Raw genomic sequence first — 25,152 nt, 5'->3', positions numbered from 1 at the left:
CCCCATTGGGGTCTAGGTGCATCCATCTTGCGCACCTGAGTGGATCAGTCAGCCACCTGAGAACCAATCCTTTCAAACATTTGATTTGAAAAATGGAGAAACTGTGGAATATATTGAAGCGAAGATCTCATGGGCAATAACCACATTTTCTCATTTAATAGGGATAAATAAGAAATGCTATGTGATGCTCCAGCCTGATCTGAATATTAACCAGGCTATCGATACCCTTTGGTTCGGTTGGCAAAAGCAAATGGGTTAAGAGATCAAACAGGTTTTGAGAAAACCAACTGCTAATAGACACAGGCATAACATACACCGTTTATTTATTTTTAGTGGAACCTCGGTTTATGAACACCTCGGTTTATGAATTTTCGGTTTATGAACGCCGCGGACCCATCTGGAACGGATTAATTCACTTTCCATTACTTTTAATGGGAAAGTTCGCTTCAGTTTATGAACGCTTCAGTTTATGAACAGACTTCCGGAACCAATTACACCCATGTTTCAGTTTATGAACGCTTCAGTTTAAGTACTTCACGGACCCGTCTGGAACGGATTAATCCACTTTCCATTACTTTCAATGGAAAAGTTCGCTTCAGTTTATGAACGGTTACTCCGCGGACCGTCTGGAACGGATTAATCCACTTTCCATTACTTCCAATGGGAAAGTTCGCTTCAGTTTATGAACGCTTCAGTTTATGAACAGACTTCCGGAACCAATTGTGTTCATAAACCGAGGTACCACTGTACATGCTTATTTAAAGCATTTTTAAACTCTGCTCTCAAACAGTCCTTGCACTCAGGCTAACAATCTAAAAGACACGACACAAGAAGAAAAAGGAGGAGGAGGGAGGAGGAGGAGAAAAGCGTGTTCAAGCCTAATTGAAGAGTCCTTGTAATGACAAGTGCCAAAAGCTGAGCCAATGGGAAGCCACATCTCTCCAGTAAAGCCTGATGGAATGGCAAATGGGGGGAAAGAGCCTGATGGGCACGACCAGCCCTACCATTGGACAGGGCGGGGGTGGGGATTGATGATTTGGGGCATCATGACAAGGCAGCAAATGTATGGTCACATAGTTTTATTTGGCATGGAGGGGGAAGAGACACTTATGGGATCTTGTGCCTGAGGGGCCAGAATAACTTCCCTAGCTTTGGATATTCCACACTTTGACTTAGGGAGCGGGCCCCCATTTCCTATTCTGCCTCAAGCAAAAAATAAATTTCCCTGCTGGCTCTGCTGAGGTTGGTTGTCGGTCTTATAAAGGTAAAGGCACCCCTGACCATTAGGTCCAGTCGCGGACGACTCTGGGGTTGCGGCGCTCATCTCACTTTACTGGCCGAGGGAGCTAGCGGACAGCTTCCGGGTCATGTGGCCAGCATGACAAAGCTGCTTCTGGCGAACCAGAGCAGCGCACAGAAACGCCGTTTACCTTCCCGTCGGAGTGGTACCTATTTATCTACTTGCACTTTGATGTGCTTTCGAACTGCTAGGTGGGCAGGAGCAGGGACCAAGCAATGGGAGCTCACCCCGTTGCAGGGATCCATACCACCAACCTTCTGAACAGCAAGCCCTAGGTTCTGTGGTTTAGACCACAGCGCCACCCGCGTCGGTTTTTTAGTACTGTACAAATCAAAAGTGAATTCAGCTTTTCCTCAGACACTGTAAAAAGTTCTGGATAAAAGAGGCAATATTCAATTTCTGGGAATAAGCCCCATGGAATAAGCATAGAGAGTGTATGTGGATTCTGTTCCCTTGGGGTTTCAGGAGTCAATTCTTACCCAAACCAAAGAGGGTGGGTGTATCTGTGTCTGAGTAGGTGTGCTTTCAATCACTGGATGTAAGGAGTGCTCACTATTTTGTATGTGTGCGTGTGTGTGTAGGGTCTGAAGCAGAGGAAGGGGGAATGCCTTCCCGGGCAGAGCAGCTTCTCCCAGAAGTGGAGCTGGAGGGGGAAGATTTCCCCCCCCTTGTCTGCAGCTGTCTCAGAAGCTGAGACAGACGCAGACACAGAGCAGTTTAGGCAGGAGTTGCCTAGCTATGAGATAATGGCAAGAGGGACAGAAGGGAGAGGACAGATTGCAGAGACAGCATTAGAGAGGGCGGGAGGACGCAGAGAGGAGGAGGAGGAACTTCCCGTTGGCACCTCGACTGCTGCGGAAGACAGAAGCAGGAGGATTTAGAGAAGCCAACTGCTCTCCATGTGGAGGGATGTGGATTGTTGCTGGCAAACTGATGCCTGAATAAAAGAACTATAAAATATAAACTGCTCGTTAATTCTTATCTGTGAAGTTACCAGAGAGGGAGGCAGACTCTGCACGCATGACAGTGTGTGTGTGTGTGTGTGTGTGTGTGTGAGTGAGAGAGAATGAGCATGTACAGTGGTACCTCGGTTTGCGAACGCAATCCGTTCCACAGAGACGTTCGCTCGCCGAGGCATTCGCTCGCCAAAGGCACGTTTCTGCGCGTGCGCAAAACACCGATAGAGCACTTCTGCACACACACCACGCTGCGCAGATTGCTTCTGCGCATGCGCGAGCTGCGGAACCCGGATGCAAACACTTCCGGGTCCGCGGCGTTTGTAAACGGAGGATTTCATAAACGGAGGTAGGCGTAAACCGAGGTTCCACTGTAAGTGTTTAGTGTGTGTTTAAGATCTATCTCGCACACTTGGCAAATCCTTCTTCTGCCTGTTCCTGCACTTTCCCTCCTTTCTAGACAAACTCACCTGAGTAAACAGCATTTCTGCTTAGGAGCTACTCATATCCCACCTCGGAAAGTGACACCCACCTTAAATTCCACAAAAGGCTTTGGCGGGATATTGTGTGGGGACAAGTGGAAGCCTAGCAGGAGCTATCCCCTGTCACGATTTATACCACATTTTGGACCACCAATCAATTACCTATAGCCTATACCTATATTTCTCTCTCTGTTACTAAAGCAAGTGGAAATCAAATTTTAAAAAACAGGTTTCTTTCTTATCAGCACATTAATGTGACTCCTTGCCTGGCATTCATTTCTACAGTAAGTGAGTGATAGAATCTCGTTCTACAGAGTTTTTCCTGAGTGCAGAAGAGTGAGCTTCATCCATGTCTATAAAGCTCTGTCCATGTCCAAAGGATTAGTCTACTCCCTGTGTAGATTCTTCGATGACGTTGAAGGTGTGCAGTGATGCTGAGGTGATGTTGATATGGATTCTGCTTGGTGAATTATTTGATGAGATCATTGGTTTTCGGGTTGTTGTTTTCGTAAATAACTTTTTATTGTATCTCCAACGGTGACAGTCTACAAATGATGAGATTACTGTTCAGACAGAAGTATTTTCCACTCTCTAATCAAGTACTGTACATGGTTTCCCCGGGGTGTGAATTCTTTTGATGAGAAGCTAAAGTTTTCTTTTCACCGAAGCTCTTTCCACACTCTGAGCACTGATACGGTTTCTCCCCTGTGTGGATTCTCTGATGGGAAGTGAGGTATCTGCTGAGACGGAAGCACTTCCCACACTCTGAACATTTATACGGCGTCTCCCCTGTGTGAATTGTTCGGTGAGAGGTCAGGTGACTCTTCTGAGTGAAGCGTTTCTCGCACTTGGGGCACTGATATGGTTTCTCCCCTGTGTGAAGTGTTTGGTGGGACGTAAGGTGAGAAACACTGATGAAGCTCTTTCCGCACTCTAAGCATTGATACGGCGTCTCTCCTGTGTGAAATTTTTGGTGGTTCGTTAGAGTTATATTGTGCCTGAAGCTCTTTCCGCACTCCAAGCACTGGAATAATTTCTGTCCTGTGTGAATGGTTTGGTGTGAAGTGAGATATCTCTTTTGCCTGAAGGTCTTTCCACATTCCAAGCACTGGTATGGTTTCTCCCCTGTGTGGATTCTCCGATGAGGAATGAGGTTCACCTTCCGAGTGAAGCACTTTCCACACTCCAAGCATTTGTATGGTTTCTCCCCTGTGTGAATTCTTTGATGATTAGTGAGAACCCACTTGTGAGTGAAGCTCTTTCCACATTCCTGGCACTGATATGGTTTGTCATTTCCAGGGGTCCTTTGAGGCGTGGTAGGGCTGGAACCATGCTGAAAACCCTTTCCACCTGCTACAATGAAAACAGGAAAGAGAGTGAGATAGAAATGGAGCCCCAATCACATAGTATATATTCCAATGCTTGAAACTTGTGAGGCTATATCTCTATATATAAAAATGTAAAAAGGGTATGTGGGTGGGTCTCCACTTTTCTCCAGCATTCAAATCTTTTCCAGCATTCAAATTCGGACACAACATCCCATGCGACTGTCTGAAGGATCTTAGAAAGTTTGCAAAGACAAATGTCACACCTGGGCCACGTAAGCCCCCCCAAAACCCCTGTTCCAGAACACACCACTCAGCCAAAAGTGCATGCTGGGAAAAGAACTAGGTTGCAAACCAGTGCCCTCTAGCGGCGGCTACACTGGTACTGCACCTATAAAACCTTCCCTCTCAACAGCACCTCGGCTCCCGTTTACATACTATGCTGATGCCTTTACAGACTAGGCCGAATGGAGGTACTGACTCGCCTGGGTGGGGGTGGGGGGAGGAGGGGAAGGGGTAGGTCAGGACACGGTGGGACCAGTCACAGGGGTGAGCTGGGGGTGGGGGGAAGAGGGGGCGTGATACGTCATGGGTCGGGACATGGTGGAGGGAATCACACGAATAAGCCCGGGGTGGGGAGGAGGAGGGGGCAGGATACATAATGGATCGGCATAGGGTGGGGGGAATCACACGGATGAGCCACAGCAACGCGTGGCAGGGCCAGCTAGTAGATAATAAAAGCCAAGCCAAATCCTGGATGGCTTCAGGATCAACCCAGAAACGAGAGAAACACAGAGCCTCACCGAGAGAGACGACGACCTTACAGTTTTCCTCCATGACTTCCTTGTGCAGCCCTCTCTGGTCAGGATCCAGCAAAGCCCATTCCTCCTCGGTGAAATGCACAGCCACATCCTGGAAGGACACGGGAGCCTAGAAGAGAAAGATTAACATGTTCCTCTTTAAAGGGAACATAAACATGATCTACCAGCAAAATCCAGAAGGCTAGACAAGGGAAAGGTGGCTGGATTTAAACCAGGATAAAATCTGACAACATTTGGAATATTAGTTCATATGAGACGTAGCAGGCTATTAACATCAATGTATTAGGACAACGCTTCTGGCCCAGAGATAGAAAGGAGAAGTACCGCCCAGAGAAGAGTGGCAGACCAAGCTGATGGAATATGCAGAAATGGCAAGACTGAGAGGAAAGATCAGAAACCAGGAAGACCAAATATTTTCAAAAGACTGGAATAACTTTTTAATATATTCAAAAGACCACTGTAGACAGTTGAAATTCTTGGCAGGAATGCAATGACACTTGTAAAGTAAAATGAACTTTGGTTACTATGATTGTTGCTGTTGTTCAGTTGTTTAGTCGTGTCCGACTCTTCGTGACCCCATGGACCATAGCACGCCAGGCACTCCTGTCTTCCACTGCCTCCTGCAGTTTGGTCAAACTCATGTTCGTAGCTTCGAGAACACTGTCCAACCATCTTGTCCTCTGACGTCCCCTTCTCCTAGTGCCCTCCATCTTTCCCAACATCAGGGTCTTTTCCAGGGAGTCTTCTCTTCTCATGAGGTGGCCAAAGTATTGGAGCCTTAGCTTCACGATCTGTCCTTCCAGTGAGCACTCAGGGCTGATTTCCTTCAGAATGGATAGGTTTGATCTTCTAGCAGTCCACGGGACTCTCAAGAGTCGCCTCCAGCACCATAATTCAAAGGCATCAATTCTTCGGCGAACAGCCTTCTTGATGGTCCAGCTCTCACTTCCATACATCACTACTGGGTAAACCATAGGTAAAGGGACCCCTGACCATTAGGTCCAGTTGTGGACGACTCTGGGGTTGCGCCGCTCATCTCGCATTATTGGCCAAGGGAGCCGGCATACAGCTTCCGCGTCATGTGGCCAGTATGACCAAGCCGCTTCTGGTGAACCAGAGCAGCGCACGGAAACGCTGTTTACCTTCTCGCTGTAGCGGTTCCTATTTATCTACTTGCACTTTATTGTGCTTTCGAACTGCTAGGTGGGCAGGAGCAGGGACCAAGCAATGGGAGCTCACCCCGTTGCAGGGATCCATACCACCAACCTTCTGAACAGCAAGCCCTAGGCTCTGTGGTTTAGATTACAGCACCACCCACGTCCGTATATCATACATAGATAACGGTAAAAGATGCAGGAATTCTTTTATTTTTATTTTTAGGAAATGGAACCCATGGAGGGAGGGAAGGAGGTCTGAAGGTTCGAAAGAACCTCTTTTTTATTTTCCCAGGAATGGTTATGTTTATTGTGTACAACTTTATGCAAAACTAATAAAAAGGTTATTTTAAAAAAAGCAAAAAAAGAGGATAATAACACAGCATCAATTTATATAAGAATGTATGGGAGTATATTACATTAGGCTTTTGTATTTTTATTTTTATTTTAAACTCATTTCCCCCCTCTTTCTTACACACTTGTAAAGTAATATGAACTTTGGTTACTATGATATGTTTATATTGTAAAATTAGCCAAAGCAAATTCCAAGTATGTAAGGACTTGGCAAATAAATTACTATTCTATTCTATTCACATTGTGGTTCTTTTCACCCCATAACTTTCTCCCCTTTCCTCCCCTCTGTATCACTTTATTTCTAAAAATGAAATAAGAATTTAAACCTTAATGATGGGCACACACAGCCTTCATCAAAGGAAGAATCAAAGGGAAGGGGAGAGATTCAGTCAAGCCCAGGGAGGTGGCAGCAGGCTGAGTGACTGCTCCCCCCCAGCCCTTCTTTCCCCTACCTGATCTGTTCCCATGGCAACTGCTTCCCCTCTGTCAGAAGGAAGATTCAGCTGAGATGGTCCTGCCAGCATCATTCCATCACCTGGGAGAGACGGGGGGGGGGGGGGAAGAGACATCAGCACGCATTTGTCTCGGAGGCCAAAAGCCACATGTCGAAAATACACACTGAGATAAGTTTACAGATTGTCTTACCCATTTTAAAACAAAATAAAAAAATCCTTCCAGTAGCACCTTAGAGACCAACTAAGTTTGTCATAGGTATGAGCTTTCATGTGCATGCACACTTCTTCAGATACCACAGCATGCACACGAAAGCTCATACCTATGACAAACTTAGTTGGTCTCTAAGGTGCTACTGGAAGGATTTTTTTTATTTTGTTTTGACTGCGTCAGACCAACACGGCTACCTACCTGTAACTTATCCATTTTATACACTCTGAATGCTTAGACCCATTTTTTTTTTTGTTCATCTCCCCTCCTTGTAGGCCATTACCAACAAATCAAGCATTTTCCTCCATGTGGAAAAGCTTTGAGTGCTGAAAACAACACAGAATTGTAGAATCTTAAGAATTGAGAGGGACCCAAGGGTCATCTAGTCTAACCCCCTGCAATGCAGGAATAAACTTCGCTAAAGCATCCATGACAGATGGTCTCCACTTAAAAACCTACAGGGAAGGAGAGTCCACCACCTCCTGCAGGAGTCTGTTCCACTGCCGACCAGCTCTCAATGTCAGAAAGTTTTTTTCCAAATCTTTCGTCGGAATCTCCTTTCTTGTAACTTGAAGCCATGGGTTCGAGTCCTACCCTCCAGAGCAGGAGAAAGCAAGCTTGTTCCACCTTCCATGTGACAGCCCTTCAGATATTTGAAGATGGCTTTCATATCTCTTCTCAGTCTCCTCTTTTCCAAGCTAAACATACCCAGCTCCTTCAACCGTTCCTCCTAAGTCTTGGTTTCCAGCCCTTGGCCATCTTGGTCGCCCTCCTCTGAACATCTTCCAGCTTGTCAACATCCTTTTTAAACTGTGGTGCTCAGAACTGGACACAATGTTCCAGGTGTGCTCTGACCAAGGCAGAATAGAGTGGTACTATGTAGCACCATGTGGCCCTCGAGGCCTTTTTTTGCGGCCCTCAGCAATATTTGACACCCGCCAGCCCTCCACTACCTTCCAAAAGCTGGGTAAGCAAGTCACTGAGCTTTGGGAGGGAGGTCCTAGGGGTGTAGAGGGGGCATCAAATTTTGTCTTCACTCCCTGTGTCACGTCAAAGTATTCTTGCTGCCCACTTGGTCTGAGAGGTTGGACTGCCTTGTCTTTATTGCATAGGTGTGGATCAGACCAAGTTCAAGGCTGCCCCGTTAATCCTTACCCGGTAAGGCTGCACTTTGGTCCCCCTCCTGCACGACCACCCATCTCAGGGGACTCCCTCTGGCGTCCAAAGGCGTCTTCTCTGCCTCAGGGAAACCAGTGGGCCCTTCTGCAAACAGTCCCTTTGCCAGAAACAGGGGGAGCAGGATTAGACACGGAATATCAGAGGCAAAGGCTTGGGATGCTTTCGGAAAAGGGTAGCAAATGAAGGGAAGCGGGGTTTTCGTACGTGAATTATTACTCTTCTTATTGACATTATTAAAACTGAAAACTGAAAAGCGGAAGCCTCAATAAAAAAGGGAAACAAATTCTCAAATTCTTAACAAACAGATTTTGGATAAATAAGGTAGATCAAAATAAAGTTATTCTAAAGTAATCAAGATAAGATAAAGCAGGATAAGATAAAATCTGAAAAAGGAAAGCGATGTTTAAACAATAGGAAGTCAATTTTTTAAAATTTCTTCTATTGTGTTTCTCTTTTTTCTTTTGCTTTCTTTTTGAATTTTTGATATATTTGTAATTCATTCTATGTATGTATTTGATTTCTTTGTAAATTTGTATTCTTAATTTTCTTTGTATCTTCTCTTTGTATTATTTTTGGATTTGTTTTTGTAACTTTTTAAAGTATGCAAATAAAGTACTCATTTAAAAAAATAAAATAAAAAGAAAAACAGGGAAACTCAAAACGGAAGCTGCATAGCACATTTGGCTTCCGGAAATCATTTGAAAAACCGGAGCAGTTATTTCCAGGTTTTCGGTGTTCGGGAGCCGAGACATTTGGCTAGGGAGGAGTTCGAAAACCAAGGGTCCACTGTATTAAAAAATGCTTTAAAAATCCAAGAAAAGCCCCAAAGCAACTCTCACCAAAGGAAAAATAAAGCTCAACAACCCTTTGTATACATCAGACATCCCCAAACTTCGGCCCTCCAGATGTTTTGGACTACAATTCCCATCATCCCTGACCACTGGTCCTGCTAGCTAGGGATCATGGGAGTTGTAGGCCAAAACATCTGGTGGGTCGCAGTTTGGGGATGCCTGGTATACATCATGCAAACAATCACTTAAATAGTGGTGGCACACGAATATTTATCAAGACACCAATATTTCCCGAGCTAGCATGGATAGCAAATACTGAGCATCAAAGTCCAAAGCCTAGGAAATAAAATCCCACCAAATGACACAGAAACATTCTGGAGTCTCCACGCCCAAGGAAACTCGCAATCCATGTGTGATTTCTTTTCTGGCAAAAGCAATTATGGGGTAATGGTAATAATAATAGTAATAATGATAATAATAATAATTTATTATTTATACCCCACCCAGCTAGCTGAGTTTCCCCAGCCACTCTGGGCGGCTTCCAACAGAAAAATAAAACACAGTAATCTATTAAGCATTAAAAGCCTCCCTGAACAGGGCTGCCTTCAGATGTCTTCTAAAAGTCTGGTACTTGTTTTCCTCTTTCACATCTGTTGGGAGGGCGTTCCACAGGGCAGGCGCCACCACCGAGAAGGCCCTCTGCCTAGTTCCCTGCAACTTGGCTTCTTCCAATGAGGGAACCGCCAGAAGGCCCTCGGTGCTGGACCTCAGTGTCCGGGCAGAACGATGGAGGTGGAGACGCTCCTTCAGGTATACAGGACCGAGGCCATTTAGGGCTTTAAAGGTCAGCACCAACACTTTGAATTGTGCTTGGAAACGTACTGGAAGTCAATGTAGATCTTTCAAGACCGGTGTTATGTGGTCTTGGCGGCTGCTCCCAGTCACCAGTCTAGCTGCCACATTCTGGATTAGTTGTAGTTTCCGAGTCACCTTCAAAGGTAGCCCCATGTATAGCGCATTGCAGTAGTCCAAGCGGGAGATAACTAGAGCATGCACCACTCTGGCTAGACAGTCTGCAGGCAGGTAGGGTCTCAGCCTGCGTACCAGATGGAGCTGATAGACAGCCGCCCTGGACACAGAATTGACCTGCACCTCCATGGACAGCTGTGAGTCCAAAATGACTCCCAGGCTGCGCACCTGGTCCTTCAGGGGCACAGTTACCCCATTCAGGACCAGGGAGTCCTCCACACCTGCCCGCCTCCTGTCCCCCACAAACAGTACTTCTGTCTTGTCAGGATTCAACCTCACACAGTACCCTCCCTTACACTCCTGCCCCCTAAAAATTAGGATATAAAGCTCTCACCTGCTTCTCTTCCTGATTCTTGTCCTCTGCCCGGCTCAGGAGGAAACCTTCAGCCAGGGCCACCGCCTGGGAACTGGTCTCCGCTCCACATTCCCTCACCCAGCTCTCCATCTCTGGGGGGAGGACAGCCAGGAACTGCTCCAGGATCACCAGGTCCAGGATCTGAGATTTTGTGTGTCGCTCTGGATTCAGCCACTCACGGCAAAGGTGGTGGAGCCGGTTGCAAACTTCTCGGGGCCCTTCAGCTTCCTGGTAGTGGAAGTGCCTGAACTTCTGGCGCTGGATATCTGAGCTGAGGGCATCTTCCTTGCCCAGGATCTCCTGCAAGGTTCTTTCCAAAAATTCCCCACTGTTCCCAATGTTGAAGTCATCTGACACTCTTCTTCTTGCAGGTCCAGCTAAGTCTTGCTTGTCCATCACTGATCTGGGCTCCAAAAAAGATTCCGAATCTTCCTCCTTCTTCAAAGACTGTGCTGACCAGAGATGTTACACCAGTTCCTGCAAAGCCAACACATTGTCTTGTTAGAGAATTATTGCATTCTCTATTTTATTTATATTTTTCAAATTTATACATTTCACTGGTTTTACAATCCATTTAACATTTCCAAATTGTGACTTCCTTCCCCTCTTTCTGCGGTTCCTTAAATTAATTTTTTTTAATGTCTTCTGCATCTTCAAGTTCACTTTACTTGCTCATTTATTTATCTTCTGTTCATATATACTCTTATAAAACTGCAAGTTATTGGTACATTAATCCTGCTAATGTTTTTTATCTGTTTACAATTTATCTGTAAACATTCAATGAACCATTTCCAATCTTTTATAAGAAGTTTGTTATCTTGATTTCTTATTCTTCCGGTAAGTTTCGCCATTTCTGCATATTCCATAAGTTTTTGTATCCGTTCTTCCTTTGCTGGGACTTCTGCTTCTTTCCATTTTGGGGCAAGTAACATTATTGCTGCTGTAGTCGCATACATAAATAAATTTCTATACAATATATGTAGTTCTGTCCCTATAATTCCCAAAAGAAAAGCTTCTGGGTTTGTTTTTTAAAAAATAAAAGTTATTTTTAATTCATTATATATCATTCCCCAATAAGCTTTAACCTTACTACAAGACTAGAATTATTGCATTGTCAGGGCTGGAAGATTTTCCTGCAGGAAACCAGTGTGATTCTGGCTTGCAAACAGCTCTTCCCAAGGAAGGAGAAGCAGGTGAATTGTATGCCAAGTCCCACAACAAATACTGGAGGGAGATTCCTCCACATAAAGGCCATGGATTGATTGATTGATTGATTGATTGATTTTATTGGAAGCTCCCATCTTTTAGAGTGAATGCAGCAAACTTGACACCTCTTCCCCCTCCACTCAGCCTTCCACCAAGTCCATAGCCAAGGCCTTTAACCCTCACTCTGTAATCATAGAACTGTAGGATGCTCTAATCCAATCCCCTCCAATGCAGGAATCTTTTTGCCAAATGTAGGGCTCAAACCCACGACCCTGAGATTAAGAGTCTCAAGGGGCAGCTGCCTCTTCCTGCATTGGGGGGGTTGGACTAGATGACCCCCGGGTCTCTCCCAACTCTAGGATTCTACAATTCCTATGCTCTGCCGAATGAGCTACCTCGTTGTCTATAAACCATAGCCACCCAAGCGTGCTGACTTTCAGTTGGCGCCCCTTGTCTTCGATCCACGGGGGGCGGAGGGGGGATTCCAGCTTCCAGTCGCTCTTTGCATTCAGCAACAAAAAGTTCCCCCCCTCCACGCGTCCGGGGTTGCACGTCTGAAAGTGCACACGAGCGAGGCAGGTGTCAGCTGGGACCCTTTTTAACGCCGATGCCTGATTCACTGGAGGGTGCAAAAAAATTCCCTCCACCCACATAAGAGAGAGAGAGAGAGAGAGAGAGAGAGAGAAAGAAAGAAAGAGAGAAGGGAAGTTCAGAAGATTATTGGGAATGTTTTATACGTACAAAATTAGAATATCATTGAAAAGTGCATTTATTTCAGTAATGCAACTTCTTATTTATTTATTTATTTTTTACAAATGCTTTCTTTTGGAAATCCCACAGTAATAAAACAAATAGTTACAAGAATACAAAAAATAAACATCGCTATTACATTTCATTAATTACATTCCATTTATAATTGACCCACCTAACGACAAATAATTACAATTTCAACAAATAAAGGCTTGACGTATCTTGTCATGCACCTATCTCATATATTGGTTTCACCTTTTGAGTTGCGTTACTGAAATAAATGCACTTTTCTACGATATTCTAATTTTCCGAGTTTCACCTGTATATGTACGGTATGTTGTGGTGCGAGTGTAAATTTAAACATGGAGAATCAGATAAATAAATTTGTAGGCAGGCAGGTGTGAATGGATAAATGGGCTGGGGGTCTCTCCTGCTGCTCTGGGGCCCCACGATCTCCCAACAGGTTAACAACCCACCTCCCCTTTCTTTGCATTCCCTGGGTGGCGTGGGAACCTGGGCATCACCCCAGGGGGTTTCCACCCCCCCCACGCCAGCTGTCATTTTTCTGCCTGGCCCCACCCCCGATCATGCACCCTCCCCGGCAGCCCTGGGGCTCGCCTTTACCCAAACGCACAATGAGCGCCCCCCCCCCCGCCCCCGCTCACCAGATCCAGAAGGGGCCACCCACGAAGCGTTTGCGAGAGACAGATGAACCAGGGAGAAAAGCAGAGGCGAATCTGCTCTGGAGGAAAACTCCCTCCACGCAACAACACCCCCCCCCCGCCCGGCCCCATCCTTTTCCTCCCATCGCCTTCCCGTCTAGGCACCCTGCTCCGTTCACTTTAACCCTTAGAAGGTTATGCGCAGGAGGAATCGTAGTTGGAAGGGACCCCTGGTGGTCATATAGCCCAGCCCCGCACAATGCAAGATTATTTAGCCCAACGTGGAACTCGAACCCAAGACCCTCCTGCTCTAGCGACTGAGCTACCCCCACCATCCTTCCCAAAACAGTGCCTGAGTCTCCCAGGTGCTCACCCAGCGTCTCTGGATCATTGGTGCAAAGACGGGTAGGGGGGTGTTTCCAAAGAGGTTTGGGCATAGCTGCCAAGTTATCCCTTATTTTAAGGGATTTTCCCTTATGCTGAATAGGCTTCCTCGCGAGAAAAGGGAAAACTTGGCAGCTATGGGTTTGGGGGCCGAGCCTTGCGCGTGATGCTCCAGCCCCGCACCGCATGACCGGAAGTGTGGGCTACCCGCCTCTTCCCCCCTCCCCTACGATCAGCTGCCTATGGGAGTCTATCCGCTCTGCTCATAGTGAAATGGCTTTGGCAGCGAGGAGACGCTGGGAGGAGAGAGTCAGAGGTGGAGAAGGACCGGGGTTTCCCCCCCCCCAGTTTGTTGATTTATTTACAGAATGTTGATTTTGCAAGATAGAAATGAGAGCTTACATAATAAAATAACAATGGCATTATTATTAATCCCCATACTTCATTTAGTATGATTTTCAGAGTGTGCTTATGTTTTAAGAATGAAACACATAGCCACCACAAGACAATGAAAGATCAAATGTTATCCAACACACAATAAAAGGTCAAGCCTGGATTAAGTGACACAGGTCAGCCACAGACTAGGTGAGTGAATCATAAATGGTTCCTGCCCTCTAGTCCTAAAACTGTATCTTCTTGGAAGGCACATTCTTCTTTTCCCAGTTCAGCTGTGAAGTAGGTGGACTTAGGAGGGAAACAGTACTTTTGAGCATGTCTTAAGAACCCCAGGGGTACTTCCTTGGAAGGTGCACCAAGCCCCATGCTAAGCTATGGAATATTTAGGTTGATGACAAGGTGTGCTCTTGGGCATGTGCAGAGAGCCCCAGAATCTTCTCTCTCTTTTTTTTGAGCCTCAGAATCTTCTCTTTGGGAGAGATGCCACCCTCTTACCACCTCAGCTCTGGATTGCAGATTAGGGGAAGGGGTCATTAAACCGCTGACCAGATGTATATTGGTTGCTCTCCAGAATGTACTTTCTTCTATCCATTGACCCTTTCCCAGCTAATCACAGGAATATGCAGATTTCTGTGATTTCCAGATTTCCAGACACAGAAAGCTGAAGCTTGTAAACTGCAATTGACACTCTGCTACTTTGGAAAGAGAAGACAGTGTTTTTCGAGACCTTTGAAAGCAAAAACGCCAAGGAGCGTGACTGGGCGAAAAAACGCAACTGAGATCCAGTCTGTGGGCAGTGAGGTTTTTGTTTATCCCTCCTGCCTCAGAAGACCTCAGTAAGTTCATAAAAGATACCCCAGGAATGCTTAATCTTTCTTCCAACTCCAGGATCTTGTTTTATAAAAAGGAGTGTGTGTGTGTGCCCCCAAAAATGTGCAAAATGGGGTTTTCCTTTGTATAAAGCAAGGTGTGTAAAAGATGGAGGAATCCTCTCCGCTCCTATTGTGGAACATCTGAGGGCTTATGATAATAATAATTTATAATAATAGTGATTTATTTATTATTTATACCCTGCCCTGCCCCATCTGGCTGGGTTTCCCCAGCCACTCTCTCCTCCGCAGACTGATGCAAAGTGGTACCCAAACTTCATTTAGCAGGGCATCCCCATCTTCGAGCCTTCCCTTGCCCTCTTTCTGTGGGGGTGCTGACCTCGTTCAAAGGAAGCAGCAGTAGCCTTGAACGGCATCCTCCCACTTTCCTGGCACCTCCCTGTATTTGAAGAACATGCAGCAGCAGAAGGGAAGAAGAGTCTGGGTGTAAGTGGGGGACAGCAGCGAGGAACAAAGTCAAAATTTGGAAATGTTAAATGGATTGTAATGTATAAATTTGAAAGGTATAAATTAAAACTTTCTTTTCTCGCTTTCCCCGGCCCCTCAAAAGAGCCTCCGTCCAGACTTTCTTCCCTTCCTTTGCTGCACGTTCTCCTTCAGCCTCCATGGCATCTAAAAATACTGTAGCTTTCATATAGGTGAAACTCAGAAAATTAGAATATCGTCGAAAAGTGCATTTATTTCAGTAATGCAACTTTTAATTTTTTTATTTTTCTTTAAATTTTAAATTTCTTTATATTTTTACAAATGCTTTCTTTTGGAAATTCCACAGTAATAAAACTAGGCGAGGCGGAGACACGAGCATCCACTACATGTACACCCTAATGACGCGCTGCGAGGAGCTGGACAAGGCGATGCAGCCGGTGCCGGCCTGGTGCATCCGGGACATGGCTGGAGAAACTTGAGGGGCTCTGCAAATAGGCCTCGCAAGGCGGTGCCTGGCGCTGAAACGAAGTAAGCTGGTTTTCAGACAACAGCTCCTTTGTCCTTGGCACTGGTGGCTTCCCCGTCAAAGCCCCTCTGGCCTTTTTTCTCTGTTGATCTCAGGACAATTGCATAGCTTTCTCTTAAGCAAGCTTTTGTTCGAAACTGTGCAGAAATTTACCAGTAACTGCTGCATTTCCTACCCTAGGCTTATACTCGAGTCAATACGTTTTCCCAGTTTTTTGCAGTAAAATTAGGTGCCTCGGCTTATATTTGGGCTGGCTTATATTATTATTATTATTATTATTATTATTATTATTATTATTATTATTATCTAAAATATTCATGTAATAACTGTTAAGACTGTGTTCGTAGAAGACACCAACTACGAGGGATCGCCAAAGACGACGTGGGAGACATGGCTGGATCGGCTGCGCAACCAATTTTCACACAGGGAATTTGATCACACAGCTGCTCCCTGCAGAAAGCAGGACTGAAGTTCTGTAGGGAACTCAGCTGTGCAGCCTTATGCTCAGTGCTTTGTGGAGCACAGGGTGGCCCAAGGGTGACAACCAGCTGGCTGTCCGGTGCTTGAGAAGAACCACACAAGGGGCTTGAGCAGTTTAGCATCCTCAGATATCAGGCGTGCCCTCCTATGGAAGTTGGCCAACAGGGCTGGAGACAGATAACTATCTGGCCCAAAAGCCCACACAAAGTTTCCCACCCTGAAAGAGCAACGGATACATGAAAACAAGAGGGTCCCTCTCCTGGGGAGCTTCCAACTTACAATTTGGACCCTGCAGGGAAAGGTCCACGAAACATAGCCCCAAGAGAGATTGGAGCAGAAAGAGATGAAAAAGATAAAGGCCTTTTGACCTCCCTGCATTCAGGTCTCACTGCAGGCACCTCCAGTCCCCCCCCCCCCGGTGCTGAGGTGCAAGGACAGGCAACAAAAACACAGTTTAAGACATTTATTTCACTTATTTCTACGAAAAGCTCTATCCTGTTTTTCTAGCACCAACATACCACGCAGAGCATTCTTGCCCTTGCCTTGTTTTACACAGCTGAGTGTCCAGTACTGTAAATATGCATTTCTTCTTCTTTTAGATGCTTTCAGAAAGAGAAATGAAGCATTTCTAAAAGAGGTTTGCAACCCAAAATCCACTTAGCTGAGGAAATGCGCTCAGCTCCTCCCAACACCAGAGTTACGCTTGTTCAGGGATATCCCAAATCTCTCCCTATCCCCGTCGCAGGAGTGAAACAAAGTTTGACTCTTCCTGCTAGGACCACCCTGGGCATCCATCACACGACTTATGTTTGCTTGTTTGTTTGTGTGTCAGTATCTACACATATACACACACGAGCAGAAAGTAACTGGTGTCGCTCAGGAATTCTAACAAACCAAAAAATACTGAATTCATACACAGATAATGTAACTTGTTTGTTCCTAGGGCTGCACCCCTCTCCCTAATCAGGGGAACATCCAACCAGGATCTGGCCCCAAATCAATTTGGAGTCAGGGTTAATGTTTAATTGGGGATTTAAAAACCCTATATGGTCAGGAAGGGGGGGGGCTTGAATTCATGAATTCATATGGTAATGCTTTCCACACTCATAGAATTCATGTGCTTTCCCTCTTTGTGAATTATCTGATAATAAGTAAGACATAGTCTATATGAGCGGGATGTGGGTGGCGCTGTGGTCTAAACCACAGAGCCTAGGGCTTGCTTATCAGAAGGTTGGCGGTTCGAATCCCCACGACGGGGTGAGCTCCCGTTCCTCGGTCCCTGCTCCTGCCAACCTAGCAGTTCAAAAGCATGTCAAAGTGCAAGTAGATAAATAGGTACCGCTCTGGCGGGAAGGTAAACGGCATTTCCATGCGCTGCTCTGGTTTAACCAGAAGTGGCTTAGTCATGCTAGCCACATGACCTGGAAGCTGTCTGCAGACAAACGCCGGTTCCCTCAGCGTATAGAGTGAGTTGAGCGCCGCAATCCCAGAGACGTCTGCGACTGGACCTAATAGTCAGGGGTACCTTTACCTTTACAGTCTATCTGAAGCTCTTTCCACACTCCAGGTACTTATATGTTTTTGCCCCTGAGTGAATTCTTTCATGACAATGGAGGTATGCCCTTGTATCGAAGCTGTTCCCACGTTGCACTGGTATGGTTTCTCCTGCGTGTGAATTCTTTGATGAGAAGTGAGGTCCCTGCTCAGACAGAAGCACTTTCCACACACCAAGCACTGATACGGTTTCTCCCCTGTGTGAATTCCTTGATGATAGGTGAGATTTGCCTTCTGTGTGAAGCTCTTTCCACATTCCAAGCACTGATACGGTTTCTCCCCTGTGTGAACTCTCTGATGAGCAGTAAGGATCGTCTTCTGTGTGAAGCACTTCCCACATTCCAGGCATTTGTATGGTTTCTCCCCTGTGTGAACTCTTTGATGGCGAATGAGGTCCTTGTTCAGGCAGAAACCCTTTCCGCACTCCGAGCATTTATACGGTTTGTCTCCGGTATGAATTTTTTGATGAGAAGTGAGGCTCGTCTTCTGCATGAAGCTCTTTCCACATTCCAGGCATTTATGCGGCTTCTCCCCGGTGTGAGTTCTTTGGTGATAAGTGAGATCGCACTTTCGAATGAAGCTCTTTCTGCACTCCAAGCATTCGTACGGTTTCTCCCCCGTGTGAATTCTTTGGTGGTAAGCTAGAGTTAAATTCTGCCTGAAGCTCTTTCCGCACTCCAGGCACTGATATGGCTTCTCCCCTGTGTGAATTGTCTGATGACAGGTGAGATTCCTCTTCTGAGTGAAGCTCATTCCACACACTAAGCACTGATATGGTTTCTCCCCTGTGTGAATTCTCTGGTGATCAGTGAGCTTTGTCCTGCTGCTGAAGAACTTTCCACACTCCAAACACCGATAAGGTTTCTCTTCTCTGTGAATTCTCTGATGATTAGTGAGAGTTTTATTTTGTCCAAAGCTCTTCACACACTCCAAAGGTGTATAGGTTTTCTCCACTGTGTGAATTTTCTGATGAGTTTGGTAAGTGAAACTTTCGTTCTCATGAAAAGCCTTTTCACACTCTAAGCACTGATGTGGCTCCTCCCCTGTGTGAATTATTTGATGTGAAGTCCTGTTCGGATGAAAACTCTTTCCACACTCCAGGCACTGATATGGTTTCTCCCCAATATGAATGTTTTGATGTGTAGCAAGATCAGAACTATAATGAAGGTCCTTTCCGCGTGCTGTAATGAAAATAGGAAAATGAGGTAGAAACAGAGCTTGAAATCCTTTTGAGACAGACCACATATAGGTGGTTATATTCTGATGACAGAAACCACAAATACAAGATGGGAGAGCCAGAGTTTCTGATTCTAAAGGAGAGCGTCAATTGAGTGGGTGTGACCGGGGGGACATAATTCGCAGAAGACATGCTAATACAGTTTCTTTTAAAAGAAAAGAAAAAATGAGGTTAACATTTAACAAAACCCTATTTTTAAGGAAGGAATTGTCAAAATTTGAAAATCTATTGTGCATCAGGGCAAGATATAGAAAATAATTCACCCATTTGAACTGCCGTGCCACATTCCATGAATATACAGCAGGATTTTTCATGGGCACCTGGGAAATTATTAAATTCATCAGTTAAAAAAATCTAATGTTGTTATTGAAGCTTCTTTGCAAATATGGATTGCGTATACAGATATGTCCATATATATATCTCACTTTTACAAACTGTTGTTTTGATTGTGTTCCGGTTTTAATTGTTTGTATTGAGGTCCAAGCATTGTTAGCCAACTTGTAGATTTCTGTTCAATGGAAAGGGGGGATGTAAATGTTTCAATAAAGAAAAAGAGATAAATCCTGCTCGATGGAAAGAAGGAAGTACTAAATTGTTGGGATTCTGCAAAAAAAGAAGCAGCGGCTAAAATTCATACATAATTTCTAAATAAATATTATAATCCACTAGGAAATATACTTTTACTGAGAGAGGCCACGATCCCACAGTTCTCCTCCATGACTTCTTTGTGTAGAGCTCTCTGATCAGGATGCAGCAGAGCCCATTCCTCTGCCGTGAAATACACAGCCACATCCTCAAACGATGCTGGATCCTGAAAGAAAAGCAAATATTTCCTCCTTTATAGATAACACCATCCCAATTCATAAAACTCACCAATGCTGCTTAACTGCAACCCCCTGCATTCACAGCCTTCCTGTTGGGCAACTTCCTTGACCCCGTAACTCCCCCCCCTTTAAATGCCAAAATACAGACACACCCTGACTAACCCCCTGGCAGCCTCCCCACTGGTCCTTCCCCTTACCTGGTCTGTTGCCACAGCAACCGCTTCCCTTCCACCAGAAAGAAATGGATGATTAAGTCTCGCTGGCATCATTCCATTGCCTGTGAGAGACAAAGGTAGGGGACAGAGATCAGAATGTGCTTGTCTCAGAGGTCAAGTTGCACATGTTTGACATTACAAAATGTCTCATCCGTCACGTATATTTCGGTTGTTCATAGACGTTTTTATTTTCAGTACAGTCAAACCTCGGTTCCCAAACGCCTCTGTTTTGGAACATTTCAGCTCCCAATCGCCGAAAACCCGGAAGTAAGTGTTCTGGTTTTCAAATGTTTTTTGGAAGCCGAACGTCCGACGCGGCTTCCGCTTGAGTGCAGGAAGCTCCTGCAGCCAATCAGAAGCCGCGCCTCAGTTGTCGAACATTTCGGAAGCCGAATGAGCTTCCGGAGCGGATTACATTCGACAACCGAATTTTGACTGGACAGTGCAAACACATCTCTCCCCAGTTGGGATCTTGGCAAAGTACAAGTTGGCATTCATGTGCAGCAGAGTCGGGAGAACACAAAAGGATTTCCTGGATTTCTTCCACAATTAATGGAAGGAGACCATTTCAAGTTCATGCCCCATTACCCAGCAAGATGGCACCTCCATCCTTCTCCTCCTGCACCTTCCACTTTTGCAGGGGAATCTCTCCGATGTTTTCTGGAGCCTTCACAGCATCAAGGAAATCAGTGGCTGCTTCTGTGAACAGACCCTTAACCGGAAAGAGGGAACGGAGTGTTAGCAGCAAAGACTTTGGCTTTTGGGATACTTTCAGAAAGGATTAAAAAAAATATAGGGAGTTTTGAGATCTTCTCCTTCACATTCCTCAGCCCTTTCAAACCACCAGAACAAAACTGTCTCAAACCTGTGGCTCTTTTGGCTTCCTGTCCTCTGCCTGGCTCAGGAGGAAACCTTCGGCAAGGGCCACCGCCTGGGAACAGGTCTCTGCTCCACATTCCCTCACCCAGCTCTGCATCTCCGGGGGAAGGATAGCCAGGAACTGCTCCAGGATCACCAGGTCCAGCACCTGAGCCTTGGTGTGTCTCTCTGGCTTCAGCCACCAACGGCAAAATTCGTGAAGTAGGTTGCAAACCTCTCGGGGGCCCTCGGCCTCCTGGTAGCGGAACTGCCTGAAATGCTGGCGCTGAGCGTCTGAGCTGAGGGCATCCTCCGTATCTAGGATCTTCTGCACAGTTCTTTCCCAGAACCCCTCACTCCTCCCATCCCGGATGGTGTCAAGGCCAGCTGTGGCTTGTCCATCCATCTTGGTAAAGAGCGGTAGACTCGTGATCTGGTGAACCAGGTTCGCTTCCCCCCTCCTCCACATGCAGCTGCTGGGTGACCTTGGGCTAGTCACACTTCTTTGAAGTCTCTCAGCCCCACTCACTTCACAGAGTGTTTGTTGTGGGGGAGGAAGGGAAAGGAGAACATTAGCCACTTTGAGACTCCTTCGGGTAGTGATAAAGCAGGATATCAAATCAAAACTCTTCTTCTTCTTCTTGCTCTTCCCTCTTCTGCCAATCTGTGTTTCAAGCCAAAAGCCGCCTGATTCAAGGTACGGCCAAGCCCTGCAAAGTGAAGGCAATGGCTTGTCAGAGAATCATTGCATTGTTAGAGAATCATTGCATTGTTATGGCTAGAAGCTTTCCCTTCACCCAAACTGGATGAGTCTGGCTACGAAGCAGCTTTTTGGACTAACAGATGGACAACAAACATGGGTTCTAAAAGTTCTTATGGGGCTAAGTAACTGCAAGGTTGAAAGAAGGAAGACTCAGCATCTAACACCCAGTGGCCTGAAGATCTCACTGCTCTTTCTACATTTGATTGCATGGCTTATACAGTGGTAACTCGGTTTACAAACACAATTGGTTCCGGAAGTCTGTACTTAACCTGAAGCGTACTTAACCTGAAGCAAACTTTCCCATTGAAAGTAATGGAAAGTGGATTAATCTGTTCCAGACAGTCCGTGGAGTACTTAAACTGAAAATACTCAAACCGAGGCATACTTAAACCGAGGTATGACTGTAATCGTCAGTTTCATTTAGATATCTATTTCGGCATTTGGACTGCTTAGATTTATGTCTCTCCCATATAGGTCTCTAGAGGGGAGGGGAGAGAGACTTTCTATTCCTCATCAGGTAATGGCGTTTCCACCTGACTTGCCCCACCTAGCCTTTCCCAGACTATGACTTTGAGAACAGGAGCAGCAGCATGGAAGAGAGGAGTTCAGGGATATTTTTTTAAAAAATAGTTTCATAAGTTGCACTTCTTTGTTTCTCAATTTGATCCTTTTACATGGTTTTGTATATTTTGTGGTATTTTATGCATTGTGATTTGCTGTTACTTTTATTGATTATATATTGGTAATTCTTTATTGTCCATTGAGTTTTCTTGGCAGGGCAGGGATACTGGAGTGGCTTGCCAGTACCTTCTCCAGGTGGATCACGTTTAGTCAAAACTCTCCACTATGACATGTCCATCTTGGGTGGCCCTGCACGGCATAGCTCATAGCTTCTCTGAGTTATTCAAGCCCCTTCGCCACAACAAGGCATTGATCCATGAAGGGGAGACTCTTGAGAGTCCCATGGACTGCAAGAAAGTGAAACCTATCCATTCTTAAGGAAATCAGCCCTGAGTGCTCACTGGAAGGACAGATCCTGAAGCTGAGGCTCCAATACTTTGGCCACCTCATGAGAAGAGAAGACTCCCTGGAAAAGACCCTGATGTTGGGAAAGATGGAGGGCACTAGGAGAAGGGGACGACAGAGGACGAGATGGTTGGACAGTGTTCTCGAAGCTACGAACATGAGTTTGACCAAACTGCGGGAGGCAGTGGAAGACAGGAGTGCCTGGTGTGCTATAAAGAGTCGGACACGACTAAATGACTAAACAACAACAACAACAATTCTTCATTATGGTTGAACTGTTTAACTATTATTTGCTGGTGTTTACTATTAGATTCTGATGGATCGTTGAATATAAGTTGCTTATCTTATTGTGACTTTTATATTGGATCAGATTGTTACTATTAATGTTTGATGTTTTATTATGTTTTTAGGTCTTGGAAGCCGCCCAGAGTGGCTTGGGCAACCCAGCCAAATGGGTGGGGTATAATTGAATTATCATCATCATCATCATCATCATCATCATTGCAATGGATTCAAACTACAAGAAAGAAGATTCCACCTAAACATTAGGAAGAACTTCCTGACAGTAAGAGCTGTTCGACAGTGGAATTTGCTGCCAAGAAGTGTGGTGGAGTCTCCTTCTTTGGAGGTCTTTAAGCAGAGGTTTGACAGCCATATGTCAAGAATGCTTTGATGGTGTTTCCTGCTTGGCAGGGGGTTGGACTGGATGGCCCTTGTGGTCTCTTCCAACTCTATGATTCTATGCTTCTATGATTCTATCATCATCATTAATTAGAGCCACAGCAGACAATGGAATTCTCCTATTGTTTTGCTTTATCCCCAGTGGCGTCCTCTTCCGTTGCCTCTCGAGACAGATGGATGCAAACAACATTCATCCATAAGCTTAAAACAGGATTGACTGGTATTGCTAACACCAGATGGCAATGTTTGTGTTGTTGTTGTTGTTGTTGTTGTTGTTGTTGTTGGTATTGCTAACACCAGATGGCAATGTTTGTGTTGTTGTTGTTGTTGTTGTTGTTGTTGTCATCCTCATCAAAGCATAGAGTTGGAAGCGACTCCTATAGTAAACTAGTCCAACCTCCAGCAACCTCCAGTGATTCAGCAATGAATCACTCACAAATGGCCATTCAATCTCTGGTTTAAGGTCCTCCATTGAAAGAGAGACCATCACCTTTCTTTACTTTTCTTCTGCTACAATTGCAAATAAAGAAATGAAACAAGTTTGTGTGTGTGTGTGTGTGTAAAATAAAAGTAGCTGTTCATTCAGGAGAAAAAGGTGAAATGCAAGACTCCAAAGACATAAGGGGCTTCTTGCTGGTTTTGCAGAGAGGAGGGGGAAAGAAGCCTGGATCCCCAAAAGCTTGTGTGTTGTGTTCGCAGATCCCAGATGAATTAGCTGCAGAGGCTGCCTCCCTATGGGGCAAAGTGGGGCGAGGGTTTGGCTCCCTACACACTCTAAGCCCGCTACCCCCAAACCCCCCATTCCCTCCCCATTCAAAACCTGGGATCACAGCATATCGCCCTCCTCTCCCCCGCAGGGGGGGCTCCCCTAGGCCCCCTCCTCACCCCTTCCCTTTCAGGTCCTCCTAGGCACCCACCTCTGCAGCCCAGGGACCGCCACCCTTCAAATAGACACATTGGGGGGGGGGCCTCACCAGATTCCAGGAGGGGCCACCGATGCAGCGCTTGGGGGAGACAGAAGAGGCTTCCCTACAGGAGGGGCGGGTGGGGGTGGCAATGCACTTCCGGTATATGACCCCCCCTCCCCTTCCTCTCTAGGAATCCTCTCCACTTTCCCTCCCTCTCTAGGAATCCACTTCAAGTTCATTTTAACCCTAGGAGGTTCAGCCGCCTCTTGATCAGGCATAGGCAAACTCGGCCCGCCAGCTGTTTTGGGACTACAACTCCCATCATCCCTAGCTAACAGGACCAGTCGTCAGGGATGATGGGAATTGTAGTCCCAAAACATCTGGAGGGCCAAGATTGCATATGCCTGCTCTTGATCCTTTGTTGCTGGGCGGGGGATTATATGCAAATATATTTGGAAGCCCTTAGTTTCAGAGCATCCTCCCCAAATCACACGGATATCCCAGGACAGGCGTTCCAAACATCTCGGTGGCTGTTGTTGTTGTTGTTGTTAGTATCCAGCCCATCTGTCTAGGTTGCCCCAGTCACGCTGGGCGGCTTCCAACATACTGTATATAAAAACATCATAAAACATTATGCATTTTTTTAAAAAAAAACCTTCCGATCTAAAAATTGCAGGGCTGGGAAGGGAAACCACGTTTCTCCCGCCGTCGCTCTCCTTATTTTCATTGCACGGGAGGCAAATGCCAGCCCCCCACCCCACCCCCAGATCAAACCCCTATACCTGTGGGTTCAAGAGGCAGGGAGTTCCAAAGTCTAGCTGCTGCCACGCCAATAAAATATCGTTCTTTTACAGGTACCACGTGGCACCTCTAACGGTGCCAGTTCCATTGATTAAAGCTGTAGAGGGGCGTCTATAGTCCGGCAGAAACAGGGGGGGGGGAGAGAGAGAGTTTTTT

The 25,152-nt window shown here is 45.8% G+C and overlaps 2 protein-coding genes across 2 annotated transcripts; both read right to left on the bottom strand.

The window, feature by feature from the left end:
- Window positions 1–747: 747 nt before the first annotated feature.
- On the bottom strand, window positions 748–13,167 carry LOC148687148 (zinc finger protein 24-like). The gene is made up of 6 exons (XM_088664259.1): window positions 13,031–13,167; window positions 12,011–12,234; window positions 10,389–10,886; window positions 6,845–6,927; window positions 4,867–4,993; window positions 748–4,091 (listed from the first exon to the last, which is right to left on the bottom strand). Exons 3-4 carry the CDS (start codon window positions 10,803–10,805, stop codon window positions 6,916–6,918), a joined length of 429 nt encoding a protein of 142 aa, XP_088520385.1. The 5' UTR covers window positions 10,806–10,886; window positions 12,011–12,234; window positions 13,031–13,167; the 3' UTR covers window positions 748–4,091; window positions 4,867–4,993; window positions 6,845–6,915.
- On the bottom strand, window positions 748–24,387 carry LOC118080197 (uncharacterized). The gene is given in 8 exon segments (XM_088664287.1): window positions 748–3,371; window positions 3,373–4,008; window positions 17,774–18,864; window positions 19,599–19,731; window positions 19,942–20,021; window positions 20,548–20,671; window positions 20,825–21,527; window positions 24,262–24,387. Coding segments are annotated over 7 exon segments (2,568 nt in total). The 5' UTR covers window positions 21,287–21,527; window positions 24,262–24,387; the 3' UTR covers window positions 748–3,329.
- Window positions 24,388–25,152: the final 765 nt, after the last annotated feature.

The sequence above is a fragment of the Zootoca vivipara genome, chromosome 2, assembly GCF_965207765.1.
Source record: "Zootoca vivipara chromosome 2, rZooViv2.hap1.1, whole genome shotgun sequence".
NCBI classification, from domain to species: Eukaryota; Metazoa; Chordata; class Lepidosauria; order Squamata; family Lacertidae; genus Zootoca; species Zootoca vivipara.
This window is presented reverse-complemented; position numbering and strand designations above follow the sequence as displayed.

What these genes read in the sequence shown, in the direction of transcription:
- LOC148687148 (XM_088664259.1), bottom strand. Translation starts at nt 10,805, where the DNA reads ATGGACAAGCAAGACTTAGCTGGACCTGCAAGAAGAAGAGTGTCAGAT.